The 21,822-nt window shown below is 44.0% G+C and overlaps 1 protein-coding gene across 8 annotated transcripts in view; it reads right to left on the reverse strand.

Moving 5' to 3' along the window:
* Positions 1-5,354: 5,354 nt before the first annotated feature.
* The window catches only part of LOC125723415 (G-protein coupled receptor family C group 5 member B-like), a 337,495-nt gene continuing 321,027 nt past the window's right edge, over positions 5,355-21,822 (reverse strand). Inside the window, exons 1-6 of one of the 8 annotated variants that reach the window (XM_049000030.1) lie at positions 8,194-9,074; positions 7,520-7,593; positions 7,131-7,211; positions 6,228-6,665; positions 5,709-6,056; positions 5,355-5,414 (exon numbers count right to left, since the gene is read on the reverse strand). In XM_049000030.1, coding sequence (XP_048855987.1) covers positions 5,752-6,056; positions 6,228-6,663 — 741 coding nt within the window. In that variant the 5' untranslated portion in view covers positions 6,664-6,665; positions 7,131-7,211; positions 7,520-7,593; positions 8,194-9,074 and the 3' untranslated portion in view covers positions 5,355-5,414; positions 5,709-5,751. Of the gene's footprint in view, positions 5,415-5,708; positions 6,057-6,227; positions 6,666-7,130; positions 9,075-9,197; positions 9,738-11,519; positions 12,716-21,822 lie in introns of those variants that run through there. The other 7 variants (XM_049000028.1, XM_049000025.1, XM_049000024.1 and 4 more) reach the window with 7 other exon arrangements.

Raw genomic sequence — 21,822 nt, forward strand, 5'->3', positions numbered from 1 at the left:
CCCCAGTACTAGAGTGAATACTACTCCTGTAAGCCATCATCACACAAGGCAACAAAACATCCCAATTGGACTGATTTTCCTCCAGAAAGAGAGACAACATTGCCAACAATGTCCTGTTAAACCTCTCAATCATCCCATCTGACTGGGGGTGATAAGCTGATGTCTTAGTCTTTGGAATGTTCAACAATTGACACACCTCGTTGAATAGATTTGATTCAAAATTTCGGCCCTGATCTGTATGGATAGAGTGAGGGGCCCCCAAGCGACAGACCCACTGCTCCGCCAAGACCTGGGCCACAGTGGAAGCTTTCTGATTAGGAAGAGGGAATGCCTCAGTCCATTTTGAGAAATAATCCCCAATGACCACAATGTACATATTCATCCCTGGAGTTACCGGTAATGGCCCTAAAATGTCCAATGCTACCCGTTCATATGGCCTAGCGGTTACAACAGACTGCAGCGGGGCACCTCCCTGTTTCCCCATCACTTTCCGGGAACCACAATCCACACACTCCCAACACAAGTGCTTAACATCCCCAAACCATCCCAGCCAATAAAAGCGATCTTTCACCTTTGCTTGCAACTTTTGTATTCCCAAATGACCCCTAGTGGTAGCATCATGCAACTGCCTCAAAATTTCTGGCACCAAAGACTTGTCGATAACAACCTGGACTTGGTTTGCTGCATCAGAATGCAAAGGTGGATATCGTACCAACCTAGAACCCTGCAACTGATCCCACACTGATGCATATTTCCACAACTCATTTGGAGGCTGACTACCTGCCCTCCCTCCCTTCCTTTAAAGCAAAAATCTCCCGCAGCTCAGCATCTCCTTGCTGATCCTGCCCCAGCTCATCACACTCCTCCTGACATGCCACTGCCTCCTGACACACCTCTCTCACAGCACATATCACCTCTCCCCCTTTTTCCTGGGTAGCTGGCGGTGAGTCTGAGGTTACTGGCAGAAAAGCGGGCACTCTAGAGAGGGCATCCGCATTAGCGTGTCCCCGACCCGGCCGATGCACTCTCTTATATTGGAAGCTGGCCAGCTGCTCCACCCACCTAGCCAACTGCCCCTCTAAACCTTGGAAATTATGCAACCATCTTAAGGAGTTATGATCTGTCCGTAAGACGAACTCCTTCCCCAAGAAGTAGTATTTAAAATGTTTTATGAAGGTAACCATACTTAACTCCTACTTGGTTGTTGCATATTTCCTTTCTTGTTTAGTCAAAGCCCTACTAGCATATGCTATCACCTGTTCCCGTCCCCCTTCTACCTGGGACAATACTGCCCCAATACCTGCATCACTCGCATCCGTATCTAATATAAAGGTTTTATTAGGGTCGGGGTAAGACAGGACTGCTACAGACATCAAACTAAGTTTGAGCTGTTCAAATGCTGCCTGACAAGCTTCTGTCCATGTAAACCGTCTGCCCTTCTCGGTCAGCTGGAGCAGAGGACGAGCAAGTTCAGCAAAACCCCGAATAAACTTCCTATAATAAGAGGCAAGGCCCACAAAACTCCTCCCCTCTGTCTGATTTTTAGGCACCGGCCACTGGCGCACAGCTTCCACTTTAGCCGGATCAGCTTTCACACCCCTAGCCGATATTATATGGCCCAAATACTGCACTTCTGTGGCAAACAAGTTACAGTTCGCCGGTTTAACCTTCAGATTAGCCTGACGCAATTTCGTTATAACCTCATCCACATGGTCCAGATGTTCTTGAAAGGTACGGCCAAATATTATTGTATCGTCTAAGTACACCAAACAAGTAGTCCACTGAAGACTCGCCAACTCTAAATCCATGAGACGCTGAAAAGTTCTCAGACTGTTACACAGGCCAAAACTCAGCACATTAAATTGGAAAAGGCCTGACGAGTGATAAACGCCGTCTTATGCTTATCTTTTGGATCCACCTCGACTTGCCAGTACCCACTGGCTAAATCCAATATAGAAAACCAGCAAGCCTTGCTCAAACTACCCAACGCATCATCAATACGGGGTAAGGGGTACGTGTCTTTACGGGTAACATCATTCAATTTGCGATAATCAACGCAAAACCGAAGGCCACCATCTCGCTTCCGTACCAGAACCACCGGCGCTGCCCAAGGGCTATTCGAGGGCTGAATGATGTTATTCTCCAGCATCTGCTTTAAGTGACCAGATACTTCCTCCTGCAAATGGAGGGGGACACGGCGGGGAGGCAACTTTACCGGCTTCGCCTCACCAGTATCAATGTTATACAACATCAGGCGAGTTCTCCCCAAATCTCCCTCTCCGGCACTAAATACAGACAAATTCTTCTGCAACACGGTATAAATACCAGTCATATCGGATGAGGCAAACCCCTTCTGGTGCAATCAAAATATGTTACAAGCCTATCGACTGTCCAGGGCACAACAGAATCCTCCTCATCCTCACCCAGGTCTACATTCTCTGCTTTCCGACTCACCTCAATACCCGTATGCAAGGTACCTACCCTCATCCCCCCATCATTATATTACACTGGCTAGATGCCGAATCCAAAGGCTCCAACATACCCTCAAAAGCAGCCCCACCTGTATTCTCCACCTTACCAGCAATGATTGCCTCACTTCGAGGGGGGGGGGGATTACAGTATCTTCTGGAACCATGACGACCCGAGGCTTGTCCACATCTGCTGGCACAAGGAGAGGTAATAATTGACCCATAACCCGACACTCCTTCCTACCAAAATCCAACACCACCCCATATTTACTTAGAAAGCTTTTCATCCCCTCTTGCATCTTAGACACCGTGGTACGAAGCGATTTTACCTCCTGCCTTAACTCCTCTACCACCCCCAACAACACCTCCATTTGTTCATCCCTTTCTAATTTATGCTCCACCACTCCCCTCACTTTAACGTCAGGTGGCAAAGAAGTCTGCTCCAAACTTCTCAGCAACTCCATTTCAGAAGCAAGTTCAATGACATCTTCCAGCGTATTAGGCTTGGCACTACACAGGCTAACCCGAAAATCACCGGTAGCAAAATGCGTAATAAACTGGTCTCTTGCCAACAGATCACAAATCCGATGATCAGCCGTGGGATAAGCCCTAGCGGCTAATCTCCGTAAGGCGTTACCAAATTCCCTTGCCGTCTCGCTATGCAGGCGGCGACGGGCGGTAAAACTAGCTCTATTCCAATCACTACTATCACCAGGTTCAAAACACCTTGCAATAGCCGCTTTTAACAACCCATAATTACTTTTAGCCTCACTCGGCATCCCACTATACATCTCTCTAGCACGGCCAGACACCAGCAAAGACTTAAACTTAATTTTCAGAGACTCATCCCACCTGTTTACCTCAGGCGAATAAAATTATTCCGACCAGTCAGACCACTCACGCCCCACACCATTAAAAGTTTCCGGTATAAATATTGGGTGAGCAGGGGGGGCCACCGGGAGATTGAGAAAACACTCTCTACACGTATAACAGGACAATCAGTGCCCTCATAATTAGGAGATTGTACACTATCCTCCACCTCCGATATGTTAAAGCTAATTCTAGGTTTCTAAACGGAAAAACCACAAAGGAAAGAAATGATCCCACCGCTGCCACCAGTCAGACCTACAGTGTGAGGTGTAGAGCTGGGTGGCGTTCGATGCCATTGGCTTTAGATAAACTGAACTGTCAGTCTGTCACTCTAGCTTCACCATCCCTTGTGGAACTGGAGTGCTGACATTTCAGGGACTCCCCATGCCTGCATTCCCACTTGCCTCTCCCTCCTACTTATGCTGCCATTGCCATATCTGCCGGAGCTTGCACTTTGCACTTCATATTGCACTCACCTAACTGTTAGCACTGCCTATAGTCTCCCCTATACTTTGACTAATTGCACATTTTATTTCCCCAACTCCTCCTGGGGTGTGCTGCCTGGAGACCTCAATCTATCAAGATTTTCAGCACACCCTGCTACATGTGACATGTACCCATGACGTCCTTGCATCCAGCTCGCATTCTGCCTGTGCCATCTTCCATGTATGACCCGCTGCCTAATTACTTCTGGTTGCCTGGCGATTGGAAGGAGAGTCGGCACGGGCTTGTCATCACCTCCCTGCTCCCCGGTTGTGCCTCAAATCCTATGATTTGGACAATGTGACTTGACACTTAGCCATCTCTTCTATTCGACTCTCCCTACCGGCCCCTGGAGGTTGGGCTCCCCCTTTGAGTCTGGTCCCTCCCAAGGTTTCTTCCTTCTAGAGAGTTTTTCCTTGCCACTGTCACCTATGTCTTACTCACTGGGGGCTTTGGGTGGGGATGCTGTAAAGCGCTTTGAGACAATGTATTGTTGGGATAACGCGTCATACAAAAATAAATTTGTTGTTTTTCTGTTTTAAAACCAAATGGGAAAACCGTAAAATCACCTTTTTTTGTTTCTTTTCTATGAGTAAATTCAGATCTAACAGATACCAGAGATGTAAGATACAGCCTAATGTGAACTTTATCTTAATTTTACAACATTAACAGTCCCAGTCATAAGCTTGGAAACACCCACCCTTAGAATGGTGTATTTTTGTAATATTTTCTACATTTTAGGATAAAATATGAAGCCTGATTTTTTGTTTTCTGCTTTTCGCTTTTTCCCCTTCTAACAGAAAAACCAAAAAACGCTGCTGTTGTTTAGTTTTCCTGATTTCGTTTTGGACTGGAAAACCCAAGGACAAACGATACATGGACTTTTTGCATTTGTTTGGCTTTAATGTGTTTGATATAAACCTAGAGTTGAGAACCTACAGATGTGTGTGTTTGTATGAGTAATCCATCCATCCATCCATCCATTTTCCAAACCGCTTATCCTACTGGGTCGCGGGGGGTCCGGAGCCTATCCCGGAAGCAATGGGCACGAGGCAAGGAACAACCCAGGATGTGGGACCAGCCCATCGCAGGGCACATTCACATACCAGTCGGGCAATTTACCAACTCCAATTAGCCTCAGCATGTTTTTGGGCTGTGGGGGGAAGCCGGAGTACCCGGAGGAAACCCCACGACGACATGGGGAGAACATGCAAACTCCACACACATGTGACCCAGGCGGAGACTCGAACCCGGGTCCCAGAGGTGTGAGGCAACAGTGCTAACCACTGCACCACCATGTCGCCTGTTGTATGAGTAATATAATGTAAAAATTAAATTCTATTTTATGTCCAGTACAAAAGGGAAGCATATCACACAGGTAAAACACCCACATTTAAAAAATGTTTTCATGAAAGTCTGTAACAGTAGAGTGAAGGAACTGACCAGTGGCTGGGCTACTGATATATGGTATGATGATGACCATTGAATGTTTCTCAACTTTTTAACCCTAAAAAAACACACCACTTCCAGAGATGATATATATATATATAATTTATTTAAAATGTAATGTTTCCTGGGGGCTGGGGAGGACACCTGCAGGAGAGAGACAGATATTGATCATGTAAACATCCTTCAGCAGTGCAGTAGTCATACTTCACATTTTTTATTGGGATTGTTAGGGGGGGGGGCACATGCAGCCATGGTACCTAAGCTCTGCTCAAGTGAGATCTGAGTTACAGGGAAAGGTCCATAGACCTTGTTTATATGCTGCTGTTCCACAGACTTCCAGTAGGGGCTCCATGTGAGGAAAGAGCGAGGGCTATGCTCTCTCTCAAGTACACACAGAGTCACAGAGTAGGTCAAAGAAGCGAAAACAAAGTACCATACCTGAGTTGTTGTCACTGAACACGAAGTCCCGGTTTGCTCCAAACTACAGGTGAGAAAGGCCCTCCTCTAAATTGGCCTCTCTCATGCGGGACGGGGGCCGTAAGGTGGCGTGGACCTCAGGAGCAGCGTGCAGCAGTATGAGCAGCCATGCCTGTGCCAGCAGCACCACTGCCTGTACCCGGTTGTCCCATGTTGGGGGCAGGCCAAGCGCCGCGTTGCCATATAGGCAGAAGGTGATCCAGGCCACCCACAGCAGGACTGAGGCCAGGCAGGTGATGAGCAGCCACGTGGTCCTGCACCTCCACCGTGGCTGCTGCCTCCACAGACTGCAGGCCGCCCCCACCAGTGCTGCCAGGAGCAGGACCAGCACATAAGTGGTGGCCAGCGCAAAGTCCAGCGGCTGGTAATCACAGGCTGGCTGGCACGTGGACATCGTGGCTAGAAGGATCCACTCCGGATCCAACACGGCCAAGGCCACCGCCAGCCCCATCAGTTGACCTGTGCTGGGGCTATGAGCACCTTGTCCCAACCGGCGCAGTCGCAGACCATGAAACACGAGGCATGTGTTGCAGATAGCAAGCAACACCCCCCTCAGGACACGCCGGGCGAAGCAGAGGCTCTCTTGCTGCTCAGCGATGTATCCCAGGCTGAGGCCACAAAGCCCAAATATGGCAGCGAGCAGCAGGAGTAGCGGCGCCACCCCGCTGCGCTCCTCAGCCTCTGTGATCTTCCGCAGGCGACACAGTACCACCAGGAGCAGGATCAGCGAGGCGAGGGCCGCCGCCGCTGCCACCACCACCACCACCAAGCCCCACACCGCATCCAGCTCACACAAGGCCGTGTAGGGCCTTGTCAGGATGGAGCCGGATCCGCAAGGCGAAGCTTCGTCCCATGAAGAGCTGCCCCCCACCAGGGACAGGACGAGGAAGGTGAAGAGATTGATAGAGGGAGCCATCACTGGCAGGGAGAGAGAAAGGAATCATTTAATGGGTTGAAGAAGTATTAGTCCATTAAACGCAATGTAGCCTGCTGCTGTGCAGGACACATCACAGGCGACACGCTGAGCATGCTGACAACTGAGCAATGGACTTCTGCAGTGTGAGACTACATGCACTTTCTTAAAAAGCAGTAATCAATGCCATGTCAACCAGCTGAACAACTTCACAAGTAAATCGGCACATTATATAGGCCACCATCGTTATAAAAAATAATTATTATTTAAATTCAGGGGTCTCAAACAAATTACTGTATATGGCCGGCCGATATCAGAGAAAAATTAAAACCATGTAATGTCATTCCAGCGCAATTGACACCCGCCAGTCTGCACGTTTTGCGGTCGGTAGTTTAGCATATCACAGCGTTTTTTTTTAGTTTAAGACCTTTGATCTAAGTGAAGTATACATTTTGAAGGGGAGGCCTTACCTTCACTGTCAATGTCTTTCAGCTTCACTTGCTCTTACAACACGTACGATGCACTCACGAATCGTTTGTGTTTGCTTCTCCCTTATCAAACAGATTATTTATAAGCGGTGCATCATGACGTAGTACTGCATTTTTTACGTAATGGAACGCTAACGTTCTAAATAGGGTGGGGGCAGGGAGGGGGCATTAAGTGTCATCCTTTTTGTGTTTACTTTTGAAAAATTGAGATATAACCTTTAAAAAGCACGGATATAATGTAAGAAACTTTTTAAAAAATAAATACAAATAAAAACGAGCAAATGCATTCAATCTCATTTCTTGTAGCTAGTGCTGGAAACTTTGGTGGACACCAATAACGATATATTTTTGTCCAGTAATATTACCAATACCTAATGTTTGTCCAAACCCATGCAGCGCTCTAAGAAACTCCAGCTTCTGCGATTCCCCCTGCAGACCGCTACGGCTGATACAAAGACAAATGCGCAAAAGATGCTAGTAAGATACAGAGATTGGTCATTGGTTAATATTATATAAATACGCAATTAATAATATGACAAGTGGCAGTATTGCTACACGATTAAATAAACGACAAAAACAATAATAATGACTGATAAGTCATAACGCGTTTTTTTCTTTGATGGTGATAACATGTACATGCAGTACACCGATACCGAAATAAGAGAATTAATGCTATTAGCAGAAAATTATTACTGGAGACATAATTGTTAGGACACCCTCGGCAGGGAAACGCGGACCCAGGAATGCGGAACAGCGCGATCTTTATTAGATCGAGCAGGTAACAGGCTTTCAATGGGCCAGGCAAGAAGAATGGTCGGGGACAGAAGGTAGATTCGGTAGCCGGGGAGATCCAGTCCAACAGGCAGGCACAGGACACGGAGACGAAGGGAAGGGGAGACGAGAGATCCTGGGGCTGGCAGGGAAGGCAGGACGGGAGGTTCAGGGACGAGGGCTGCTCTGGGAAAGGAAGGCAGGCAAGGTAAGGAACGAGGGAATGACACTGGACAAGCAAGCGCTCGATATAGAAATGAAACATTGGCAATACTTCGCAACCCCCGTTGCGTGTGCTGTCCCTTTGTAGTCTCCAGTATGCAGGCTTAATTGATGACATCCGCCGATGTACGTGACAATAGTTATGTTTCTTCCCGTTTGCAATCAAAGTGTGAGCTTCGGGCGTGACGTTAAGCGGAATCCCAGACCGATTGTATAAAAACGCAACAGGCTTCATTTGAGACTGTATAGGCTTCTGAATTTTTCGTATAGGCTTAATTTGAGTCTGTTTTCAAAGTAAATTAAAAAAATATAGATAACTGATATGTTATCAGTTAATTTTTCAAATATTCTCATTAAAGTGCTTCTGTTGAGAGGGCTTAAATTACGAAAATGTTAACATTGTTCAGTTATTTTTATGTCCAGTGTTGTGGAGTAGCTAACTAAAATAATCGACGCTACTAACTTTACTTCTTTCAGTAGCTTATCGGTAGAGCAAATACTTTTAAAACGCTGTAGCTTTTCCAGTAACTATTTTTTTCCTTTTTTTACAAATAGCGATATAGCAGCGACATCGTCAAAAATATTACAGGTCGTCGATCGCTGTCAAAAAATATATTTTCATTTCAACATTATTTTCCGCGTTTTTTAATTCATTTGGTTTTTGATGTGGGGTGGCATGGTGGTGCAGTGGTTAGCACTGTCGCCTCACACCTCTGGGACCCGGGTTCGAGTCTCCGCCTGGGTCACATGTGTGCGGAGTTTGCATGTTCTCCCCGTGTCGTCGTGGGGTTTCCTCCGGGTACTCCGGTTTCCCCCCACAGTCCAAAAACATGCTGAGGCTAATTGGAGTTGCTGAATTGCCCGTAGGTGTGCATGTGTGAGTGAATGGTGTGTGAGTGTGCCCTGCGATGGGCTGGCCCCCCATCCTGGGTTGTTCCCTGCCTCGTGCCCATTGATTCCGGGATAGGCTGGATGGTTTTTGATGTAGTTAGCATCTCCCTAGCACGGCCACACAATAGCAAAGACATAAACTTAATTTTCAGAGAATCATCTCACCTGTTTACCTCAGCCGCCAGATCAAATTGTTCCGACCAGTCAGACCACTCACGCCCCACACCATTAAAAGTTTCCGGTATAAATATTGGGTGAGCAGGGGGGCCACCGGGAGATTGAGAAAACACTCTCTAGACGTAACAGGACAATCAGCGCCCTCATAATTAGGAGATTGTACACTATCCTCGGCCTCCGACATGTTAAAGCTAATTCTAGATTTCTAAACGGGAAAACCACAAAGGAAAGAAATGATCCCACCGCTGCCACCAGTGCAACTAACCTAAACTAGCGTCAGAGGCTGTGAAAGGAGAACAGATCACCACCAGACTGCAGCTAAAAGTACAAAGATACTTTTATTCAGTACAATTCATGCAGCGACCCATTGGGTCGGATCTGGATTCACAAAGAGTTCGGTCCCGCTTTCTCCCCGTAGCACACCACCCCTTTTTAAGCGTGTGTTAACCCACGCTACCACACAGTAAATCCCGCACCACACAACATCCCTATTAGGGCACGGCACACCAATAGCACTGCAATGCACAGTAATCCCCACACTTCGGGCACAGGCAAGTGTTACGGGACCAGAACCGCCTACTGTATATAGTCCTGTCCCGACCCTAAGCGGTTACACTGCGCATTTAAACCACACGTAACACACATACAATAAAGACATAGTTAAAACAGAACACCCCCTCCCCCCCAGGGATCAGGACCCTCCCCCGGGGAAGGAACAATCACACCGGTCCGTCACCTAGAACGTCCCACGGAAAGGGAATTTCCCTCCCCCCCCCAATCCGTCCCTATGAGGGTGCCGCTACTCCCATCTATCAACCACCCCGTCTAAGCAGTGGTCATAGCCTCCTACCCCCACTGTCCTGACTGTCCTCGCCCTACCGCACCGGGAACTGTCCCTACCGCACACTCTCTGCCCTAAACGGCATGCGAGCGGCACCTCCCCCAGGACCCAACGCGTACAGTGCCTACCAGACCAAATCTCCCTAACGCGCCTCCCACTCCCTCTATTAACCCCAGATCCCTCACAACCCAGGTGTAGCCACTTAATTAACTATTACCTTCCACGCCCATCCCTCACCCTCCACATGCACACATATCATCATTACACAGTATTTGAGGGATGGAGGGATGAGAAGAGTGGGATAGAGGGAAATATAAGGAGAAGGAGGTTCCTCGGAGCTCCGAGATGTGTTTGGCTGTAATAAATCTGGAATATAGCTATATGACATAGTTTTTGATAACACCAGCATTTATTTTTTAGGTTTGTCGAGCTCCGTCAAAACAATTAGAACGAGTCCCTTATGTAACTGGAACCCCTCTCACATGTAAACACAGTGACACGCTACAGCGTTGGTTTGTTGTCTGAGGCTATGATACTGACCACAAACACATTCTCAAATTTCACTGCACCAATCACAGCATATGCAGGCAGAAAAATCATAGCAAACAACATTCAGCATTAGACTCTAAAACCGTCTGTAATGTCTGTGTTTATCCAGTGGACCATAAATTAAAATAAGCTTTCCTATTTCAGTTTCTTTCAGATGTTATAAAGTAGTAAATAAAGAATCATATTAATTAAACCATGTATTACTGACTATCAGACAACTTCAACAAGTTACCAAATGGATGCAAAATCAAAGATATTCATTTGCGCCTGGCACTAACCATGTACTCCTTCACAGTACTAAGCCATAGAAAGGGCCCCAATGAAACCCCTGCATTCCTGCATCGCAGATACTCTAATCTCAGCATTTATAAGATTATATTTGTACTACCTGCCAATTTTTATATTAGATGAGACTAAAAATTGAGAAATATCTATATGCAGAAGTAGTTTTTCCTGATAAGAAGGATAATATCAAGACTGTCAGCATTTACAAATCGAATTATGACATATCTGAGTAGCCCAGACTGTCCGGAAAATGGCTGACTAATGTACATACAGTGTAATAAACTTATAATCAAATGGATAGAAAAATGCTCAATAATGGACAGGATTCAAAGGGTAAATAAGGTGCATCATGTGGAAGAGAAGTTAGGTGGCGTTGGGGTGCATTGTGAGTTTCATCTGGTAGCTAGAAGGGAATAAACAGGGCTTTGGGGGGGGGGGGGGGACTTCTCCAGGGGCTACATCGCTCTACCTTTTTTGAAAATGATTTATTAAAAAAAAATCTTTTCTTCTTACACTATAATGGCAGGTTTAGGTCTAATACAGTACAGTCATAACCAGTGTCAAGGATTCTATGCATCGCTACACAGAGACAAGTCCAGATATTGAGCCCAAGGCTAAAATTGTGGTTTACTTACAAGTGCACTTTGGTGGGCAGTGGGGGTGTTTGTCCTTCTCTGCTCACATTTTCCCCTCTTATCCTGTCTTCTCCTCCACAGCCCTTCCTCCTTCTCTCTGTTGGTCCTATATTCCCTCCCCTCCAGTCATCTATGTTCTCTGTAGTCTCTCCTCTTCTCCCATTCTTCAGTTATACTCTCTTCTCCGCTCTCCCTGTATCCCTCCTGTCTTCTGGTCCTGTCGTCTCTTCTCCAGTCATCCCCTGCTTCTCAGTCATCTCTGCATCTTTTCTCTCATTTGTTTGCTTATTCTTTGATTGTTTGTGTTATTCGTTAACCCACCACCCCATGCTGGATGAGTCTTGATGTTTTTTGTTCTTTTTAAAGTTAGGCTTCTTCCTTTGTTTTTGTGCCATATCTTCTGCCCTCTTCTGGTTGCGGCAGTACATGACACGGATGGAAAAATAGGGTTTATTACAACTCACACATCAAAACCAAAAGGATCAGGATGGATCCAAAATAAACAGCAAATGACCAGGAATGAACTAAATGATGGAATAAACACAACTGGAGAACTATATACATACATACAGCTATAATGAACCATGAAACAACAGAAGCAGAACAGGCACTTAAATACACAGCTAACAAGACACAGTGCAGGACAGTGAGAATCATAACCAATAACAAGGACTGAGGGCAACCCAGGAACAGGTGTTACAGTTAAACAGCACTGGTGAAATCAAAGTGGCCTTTCAGCCACATGGTCAGCTCTGCATCGCCCTCTGCTGTTTGCATTAGAAGCTGCTTGAAATTCCCACTCTCCTTACCAACACCTCGAAAAGCCAGGCCTTGCCGTGCCAAGTACTTAACTCCAGAAGATTTTTCCTCACTTGCTGCTGCTCTTTCCAGCTCATCTGAAGGTTGAATATTAACAGGATTGATCTTCTGAATCCATGTCATCAGTGCTAATCTGTGGCACTGCCTGTCTTTATGTGCACTGAATTTCCCCAGTGCCTTTTCCAGTTTCGCATGCCAGTCTTCACAAGAGCTGAATCTGTCTTTCATGCCAGTTTAGACATTTGTGTTACAAATTATTTTGCACAGTAGAAACAAAGAACCCCCCTTAAGAAGAGGGGGGGCTGTAAGGGAGCCCAGTGTGATCTTTAAACCATTTCTCATGAAAGCAGGGTCTCCTGTTTGATAGACGTGACATTTACATTTGGCTGATTTGGTGATGGTCCAAGCTCTTTCCCCCCCTCCTCCCTAATACACCTTCATCTTCACCTGCCTGTCTGCTCTCTCTCTCTCTCTCTGTCATTGACTCACACTCAGTCTCCCTAATTAAATGCTGTATCTGAAATACACACCACAGGCCAAACTAAGAAGCATATTAAACTAACATCAGGATCAGGCTGCTGTGACGTCATTATTCACTCTTAACCATCAATATTTGCTCCTTTTCTCACTCCCCTCCATGTCGCCTGCATTCTCTGCCGTCAGCAGCCTCTTGCTGTCTCTCCCTCTTCATCTTTACTCTCAGCACAGCAGAGTTTACATGAAAGCAGTTATCAGTAAACAAGTGGTGCTTCTTGGCATGATGCTCAGGAATGGATTTCTAAGGATTTGTTACCTGAATGGGAATGATTAATATATGAAGAATCTTTGACTCACATACTGTATACGTCTATCATCTGACTGGCACTAATTATCTCACTGTCTCTACTTACTTTTCTGCTTTTCTGTGGTTGCCCAAAAACTCACGATTGTCACACTTCCTCTTCAGGATTACAGACTTTCATGAAAACATTTTTTAAATGTGGGTGTTTTACCTGTGTGATATGCTTGCCTTTTGTACTTTATGAAGGACATAAAATAGAATTTAATTTTTACATTATATTACTCATACAACAGGAGGCATGGTCCTGCAGTGGTTAGCACTGTTGCCTCACACCTCTGGGACCTGGGTTCGAATCTCCGCCTGGGTCACATGTGTGTGGAGTTTGCATGTTCTCCCCATGTTGTCGTGGGGTTTCCTCCGGGTACTCCGGTTTGCCCCCACAGTCCAAAAATATGCTGAGGCTAATTGGACTTGCTAAATTGCCCATAGGTGTGCATGTGTAAGAGTGAATGGTGTGTGAGTGTGCCCTGCGATGGGCTGGCCCCACATCCTGGGTAGTTCCCTGCCTCGTGCCCATTGCTTCCGGGATAGGCTCCGGACCCCCCCCCCCGCGACCCAGTAGGATAAGTGGTTTGGAAAATGGATGGATAATAATAATAATAACAAATAATGATGATAATAATAATTGCACTGTGTCCAATGACTGCGAGTTACTGTAAACAGTAAAGTACACGTAACTGGACATGTCTGTATTATTTTGGTTTATACTTATTAAACCATTAATTCTAACTTTTGTACTTTAAATGGACAGAGTACAGTTATTATTATTAGGACAAGTATTGTGAGGGAACGCAAAACTATTGAGAGGAAACACAAAACAATTAAAAATATATTTTCTCACCCTGACATCTAAGGGACTCCATATACTGCAGATGATCTATAGAAAAAAATCACAAATACATCACTATCAACAAATATGTGGTTTTATTTAAATTATTGGGACTCAAAGGAAAATGGCTCTTCGCAATTTTCTTTTGAACCGTAATCATAGGCTAATTGATTAAACATAAGTATTGATTTATTTCCATGACAACATTGTATATAATACTTATTTTGTCACCCTGGTCTATTTCATTACATATAAGAGAAGGCACACAGAATAATAACCAAAGGGTGAAGAATTTGATTGTGATTTTATTTTGAAAGATCACTTTATTATGGAAGGCCATTTGGGACTTAACATCTACTTTGACGCCCATGTCAACACGTCAAACAAATTATGTCTTAACACGTATATTACTTACGTGTTAAGCCATTCGGACATCTTAACACGTCTTAAAACTGCATGTTAATGCGGCCAATTTGAACCTCTTAAGACGTTTGTACCTTTAATGCATCTATGCTATTGGTTGGCATAAACGTACACACCCCTTTTGACGTAAGGGCTATACGTATGCAGTACATGCCCTGTACGTTGTAGTCATGTGGTCTCTACGTTCAGCCATGTGAGTCCTACGTTGTTATTACGTATAGGCAACGTATGTATTACGTGTCAAACGTGACTGTGATGTTGTTTTCGGCACAGTCCATTTGTTGGAGGGGTGAATCACGGGTTTATTTAAACTGGCAGAACAGTTATCTTTAAATCTTTACAAAGTATAACTGGCAGTTTTAACATTTAATGAAACTGGAGCAAAAATGGTAAATCTGGCTAATATTGATTTAATTGCACTGGTGTCTTTGTGGTGAACAGTGCAGATGAGCTAAACTTATCATTTTGATCACTTTCTGTTCTGCATTAACAGCAAAAACTATATATTCAGCAAAGAAACGTATGTAGTTATTCATTTATTTGTAATAAGGAGTTTATAGTGAACGGTCATAGCAACAGTATGAATGGCATCAATAATTTAGCTGCCTTATATTTTACCGGATGTACGTCGCATAGCCATTCTAGATATCTGAAATGACAATTGTGGATAGGAAGAATGTCATTGTGGATATCTGAAATGCTCTCTTTGACTAGGAAGAATTGAATTAGAGATATCTGCAATACATATCCAGTCTAGCGATTAAATGTTAAAACGCCTTGCCATACTTTTGCATATATTGTTCCTGTGCTGCAGTATTAAACTATTTTAAAATGCAAAATAATTATTCTGTGACTGCATTGTTAATTTTTTTCCCACGTATTTTAAACAAATCTAATAAAAAACTGTAAAAACATGGAACAGATCAGGCACTGACAGTCAATCAGCCACCTGAGGTCATTATCTAGTGACCGAGGAACATTTTTCTCTTCTTGCAATGACTGTCTGCAAGGCTTCCCCATAAAACCGATAAAGTGGTAGCACCCAATTTTAAACATGTTAAGACGTTCAGATTGGCCGCGTTAACACGTAGTTTTAAGACGTGTTAAAACGTCCGAACGGCTTGACACGTAAATAATGTAAGTGTCAAGTACATCATTTGCTGACAATTACTTTGACAGCTGGGAGGACGACACAGAGTAGATGAATTGATCATATTGAGGGGTTGTGCCATTGCCTTTCTCTGTCCATGTCCTTGTGTTCTACACCACACCTTTGTTTCCTGTAAACCTGCGTTAGGCTCTTTCTGTACCTTTCCGACACAGAAACCTTTTCATGACATGAATTTATAATTGTCTTCTCACTTGAGTATGAATGATGCTTAGATATAATCTATATAATATAAATTTGATATATACTATATATGTGCACCCCACAGAAATCTCCACAATTGTAGAGGTACATATGGTCTCTATGCTTTTCCTAGAGAGCCCAGGCATAGAGAAGACACAAAATAATCAGTTTTCCACAGCATTTTCCTCCAAGCCTTCTCTAGTAAAACCAGAGACTATACCATCTCGCGTAGTCACTGGCTAGCATGCAAAGAGCCATTTCTGTGGTTTTTGTTCTCTTGCCCCATTCATCACAATCGCGGTGGATTAAAAGAAAAAGTCAAAAACAGTACTGTGTCATGCTATGTGTCTATGTGTAATAGGATTGCAGATTAGCTTAATGGACAGTCACCCCTGTTTAATTTTTTTTACAGATTTTCTGAATGCTTAAACACTAAAAATGATTCTTATAAAACTATTAATAGTTATAGCAAAATTACTCACTGTTTTGCACTCAGTTTGCACTTTTGTAACACACAATTTGCAAATGTGTAAATACAATCCACTGCACAGCACTCTTTTTGTGGAACTGTAAACACAACTCACTGTTTTACACACAATTTCCAAATGATCAACACATTCCTAGTAAAACTATACACATTTATGGCTATTGTTTACACTATTTTGCCAACTGTCTGGCCACACTGGCACATGTGAAAACGGTTTTAGATAATTAGTTCACTTTGCAATCAGCATGAGAGCTATAAATAAGCCACAGGTACAGTAAGCTTTCAGTGTGGAGAACAATGGAGGGAGAAGGAAGACTGAGAAGAGTGAGAATTAGAGAAGGGCGAGGAAAAGGATGAAGACTAGGAGGTGAATTTAGAGGATGAGGAGGTGAAGAGGAAGGAGGAAGGGTAAGAAGAAATATAATAACTGATGTCATCAGAGCTACAACAGTGGATCATGTGATCAACCATGGAATGACCCTGAGGGAAGCTGGCCAATGGGTTCAGCCTGACCTGAGCCGCTACGCTGTAGCAGGCATCATAAGGACGGTTCCAAATGAGAATCGGTTAGTACAGTTACTTCACAGTACGTTTTGTAGTGGTACCATACTGTAATGAGAATCGGTTAGTACAGTTACTTCACAGTACGTTTTGTAGTGGTACAATACTGTAATGAGAATCGGTTAGTACAGTTACTTCACAGTACGTTTTGTAATAGTACTATACTCTAATGAGAAACACAACAATGCTGTACAGGTAAAAACTGAAATGGTTACTCTACAGACCTGCTAGACATCCAGAACCTGGGGGCAGAGGAAGAATGTTCACTGAAGAACGAGAGACCCATATAGTTAATATGGTGATCACAAATAATTCCATTAGGCTACGAGAAATACAGCAGCGTATAATAAAGGATGACACCATCTCCCAAAACATGAACAATGTGAGCATCTCTGCATTATCTCGTGTACTGGCATGCAACAGAATCAGGATGAAGCACATTTACAGAGTCCCTTTTGAAAGAAACAGTGAACGCGTTGGCATGGCAGGAACATTACTGGACACGGTGCCATAATCAATGTCCCAGGACACCGTGGTGGTAACATAACTATGTGTGCAGCTATAAGTCAGAACGGTGCTGTTCACCATCATGCAACCCTGGGCCCATGTAACACTGCACACATTATTACATTCCTGGACAGTCTACATCATATGCTCACTAATGTTCACAGACCAGTTATGTCATCATATGGGACAATATTAGTTTCCATAGGACTGCTTTAGTTCGCAACTGGTTTACAGTCGCCCACTCTTCACTGTACTCAACCTCCCGCCTTACTCTCCATTCTTGAATCCGATTGAAGAATTCTTCTCTGCCTGGTGCTGGAAGGTCTATGATCGTCATCCCCATCAACGCATGGCTCTTTTACAGGCAATGGAGGAGGCATGCGAGGATATTGACCAGGCATCATGTCAGGCCAGGATAAGGCACTCCAGGAGAGTTTCCCCGGTGCCTTGGACTAGAAAGCATTGCATGTGATGTTGATGAAATTCTGTGGCCGGACGCAAAGAGACGACAAGAATGATTTTTTTTCTCTCTCTCAGTGAAATTGTATGTTGTCTTATGTTTCTTTTGATGCATGTGAATAAACATTCATACTTGAAATTTGAATCTTGAATTGTGTTTACAGAACTATTTATGACAAAAGTATGACCTCAAATTGACATACCTCGTGCACAGAGAAAGCAAAAGCCAGATGTGTTTTCCATTCCTACCATCAGTGTGTAGTTGGTGCATTGTGTGCTTATTAAGATGATGGTTTGTGTTAACTGATTGGTACAAAAATACAATTTTTCCAAAGGTTTGAAGAGTTAAGCAAGATTTATTAGCTTTTGCAAGAGACCTACAATGTTTTGCTGATTTGGTGGTTTTTTTATTTGTGTGCAGAGTTTTTGCAAAATAGCCAGTAGTTACAAAAATGTGTTTAAGCCACCAGAAAAAAAACGTGTGTGCTTTGGTGCACATCCATCCATCCATCCATTTTCCAAACCGCTTATCCTACTGGGTCGCGGGGGGGTCCGGAGCCTATCCTGGAAGCAATGGGCACGAGGCAGGGAACAACCCAGGATGGGGGGCCAGCCCATTGCAGGGCACACTCACACACCAGTGACTCTCACACACACACCTCCGGGCAATTTAGCAACTCCAATTAGCCTCAGCATGTTTTTGGACTGTGGGGGAAACCAGAGTACCCGGAGGAAACCTCACGACGACATGGGGAGAACATGCAAACTCCACACACGTGACCCAGGCAGAGACTCAAACCCGGGTCCCAGAGGTGTGAGGCAACAGTGCTAACCACTGCACCATCATGCCGCCCCCCATAAATTCATTTTTCCATTTTTATTTTCAATAATATTGAATATTGAACACACATTTTGTGAATATTGAATATTGATGTTAACTCAGCATCTTATTTTCAATGTTGAAAAAGTCACTTTATATCAAGGTTTCGCCACCATTAATTTTTCAATATTGAACATCTGACCAAAAATCTATTCAGTTTCAATGCTGATAATTTATCACTGACCATAATTCAATGCATTTAACTATACTTCAACGCTGAAACAATAACATGATGCTATCTGGGCTATGAATAATTATTTCAATTGATATACAGATTCCAAGCCCATATAGGTGACACACAGGTACATAATGGGCGTCTTATGTCTGAGGTAGCCAGCTACTGTGTTTGATAACCCACCATCATAATAATAGTTTCCTTGCACCAGTATAAAAGTAAACCAATTGATCCCTCTTGCAATAACCTGTGGTATGAAACTGAATAGAATGTATCGTACCAGTCTTGGGGAAAACCAGTGAGAATCCACTGTGAAACAGCACTGCGCAAATTCTCATGTGTTCCTAATGACAAGAGCAAGACTGGTAATCAAACTAGCCTCTCGGCAGGAGTGTTAGTGTAAAAGCAGGGCTTATTGACACAGATAATAAAGCTTGTTAGAATGCGTAACATAATTATTTAGCTGGGCCCAGAAGAGGTGAGAGCTCCCCTAGTGGCTACAGGAGTGTTAGTGTAAAAGCAGTGCTTATTGACACAGATAATAAAGCTTGTTAGAATGCGTAACATAATTATTTAGCTGGGCCCAGAAGAGGTGAGAGCTCCCCTAGTGGCTACAGGAGTGTTAGTGTAAAAGTAGGGCTTATTGACACAGATAATAAAGCTTGTTAGAATGCGTAACATAATTATTTAGCTGGGCCCAGAAGAGGTGAGAGCTCCCCTAGTGGCTACAGGAGTGCATTTTCCCCAAAGCAGATATAATGGATGGTGGTCTTATTGCTTTTAGACCACAACTTGGGATAGAAGAACAAATCAAATTATTTTCCTCATTTAATATTCAGATTTTAATTGGGCTTAAATTTTAGAACACAGTGTGTTCTAGGATGGTACGTTATGGATATTAGTCTCTACCACATTCTAACGCTATAAATCCGGACCTTTTCCTATGTTTGATTTGGTGGCTGCCAGGCGTTCTGAGTAGTATAGTGACTATGGTAGGCGTGTGATTCCCTAAGGAATTTTTTGTTCTGTTCTGTGTGGCAAATACATATAATGCTGACATTTTTCCTGGAAGATTTGGGATTTTTCATCCCGTGCCTTAAGGTATTTCTCTCCAGCTCTAGGGAGTCTCCCCCGAAAACACCAGTCACTCACTAGCCTTACACTTATGCTTGCTGACTTATTCAACACCATGAAGGATTAACAGAAAAACAGAAACCTATTAAAAGGCTGCACCATATCATGATATGCAAATAAACATCCAGCATCATTGTTTCACAGGGAAGTACATTATTTATTGATAATTATAACCCTAACCCTTACTTCTCAGCTTGACAAACATAAGGTGCGGCGCGTGAGCATGTGAACTGGTTGAAATGCAAGTGTCTCACAGTCAATGCATAAGACTTGAGAGCCCTGACTTTACTTATATAGCCCACAACATGTTTATGATTCATAAATAAATCTGGCCAGCAAATCGGTCTTTCATTTTCCACAGAATAAAAAGAACGATAATGTTATCCCGCTGATAATTGCAGGCGCGTTTCACCCCCGGCACTGGCTGGAGACACAGGCAAAAGGCATACAATCTTATTGAGGTACAAAAATTATTCCATCTACTCTGCACTTCTGCATAACTTCCATCATAGTGCCAGTTTTTGCGGTCAGCAAGTTTATTACTGTAAGCGCCTCCATAGTAGTGCCTCTGAGGAACTGAACCGGACTTCCGATGGTGTCTCTCACATGCACATCATACATATATATATACTGAACAAAAATATAAACGCAACACTCTTGTTTCTGCTCCCATTTTTCATGAGATGGACTTAAAGATCTACAATTCATTCCAGATACACAATATTACCATTTCTCTCAAACATTTCTCACAAATCAGTCTAAATGTGTGATAGTGAGCACTTCTGCTTTGCTGAGATAATCCATCCCACCTCACAGGTGTGCCACATCAAGATGCTGATCTGACATCATGGGTAGTGCACAGGTGTACCTTATACTGCCCACAATAAAAGGCCACCCTGGAATGTGCAGTTTTTTGCTTTATTGGGGGTCTGGGGACTCAGAACCGGTCAGTATCTGGTGTGACCACCATTTGCCTCATGCAATGCAACACATCTTCTTCGCATAGAGTTTATCAGATTGTCAATTGTGGCCTGTGGAATGTTGGTCCACTCCTCTTCAATGGCTGTGCGAAGTTGTTGGATATTAGTGGGAACTGGTACACGCTGTCGTATACGCCGGTCAAGCACATCCCAAACATGCTCAACGGGTGACATGTCCGGTGAGTATGCTGGCCATGCAAGAACTGGGACATTTTCAGCTTCCAAGAACTGTGTACAGATCCTTGCAACATGGGGCCGTGCATTATCTGTCTGAGTGGCTGGTCTCAGACGATCTTGGAGGTGAACCTGCTGGATGTGGAGGTCCTGGGCTGGTGTGGTTACACGTGGTCTGCGGTTGTGAGGCCAGTTGGATGTACTGCCATATTCTCTGAAACGCCTTTGGAGACGGCTTATGGTTGAGAAATGAACATTCAATGCACGAGCAACAGATCTGGTTGACATTCCTGCTGTCCGCATGCCAATTGCACGCTCCCTCAATGCTTGTGGCATCTGTGGCATTTTGCTGTGAGACAAAACTGCACATTCCAGGGTGGCCTTTTATTGTGGCCAGTATAAGGTACACCTGTGCACTACCCATGATGTCAGATCAGCATCTTGATGTGGCACACCTGTGAGGTGGGATGGATTATCTCAGCAAAGCAGAAGTGCTCACTATCACACATTTAGACTGATTTGTGAGAAATGTTTGAGAGAAATGGTAATATTGTGTATCTGGAATGAATTGTAGATCTTTAAGTCCATCTCATGAAAAATGGGAGCAAAAACAAAAGTGTTGCGTTTATATTTTTGTTCAGTGTATGTATATACACTCACTCTCTCCGGGTCTTTCACATGAT

The sequence above is a fragment of the Brienomyrus brachyistius genome, unplaced genomic scaffold, assembly GCF_023856365.1.
Source record: "Brienomyrus brachyistius isolate T26 unplaced genomic scaffold, BBRACH_0.4 scaffold48, whole genome shotgun sequence".
Classification (NCBI taxonomy): domain Eukaryota; kingdom Metazoa; phylum Chordata; class Actinopteri; order Osteoglossiformes; family Mormyridae; genus Brienomyrus; species Brienomyrus brachyistius.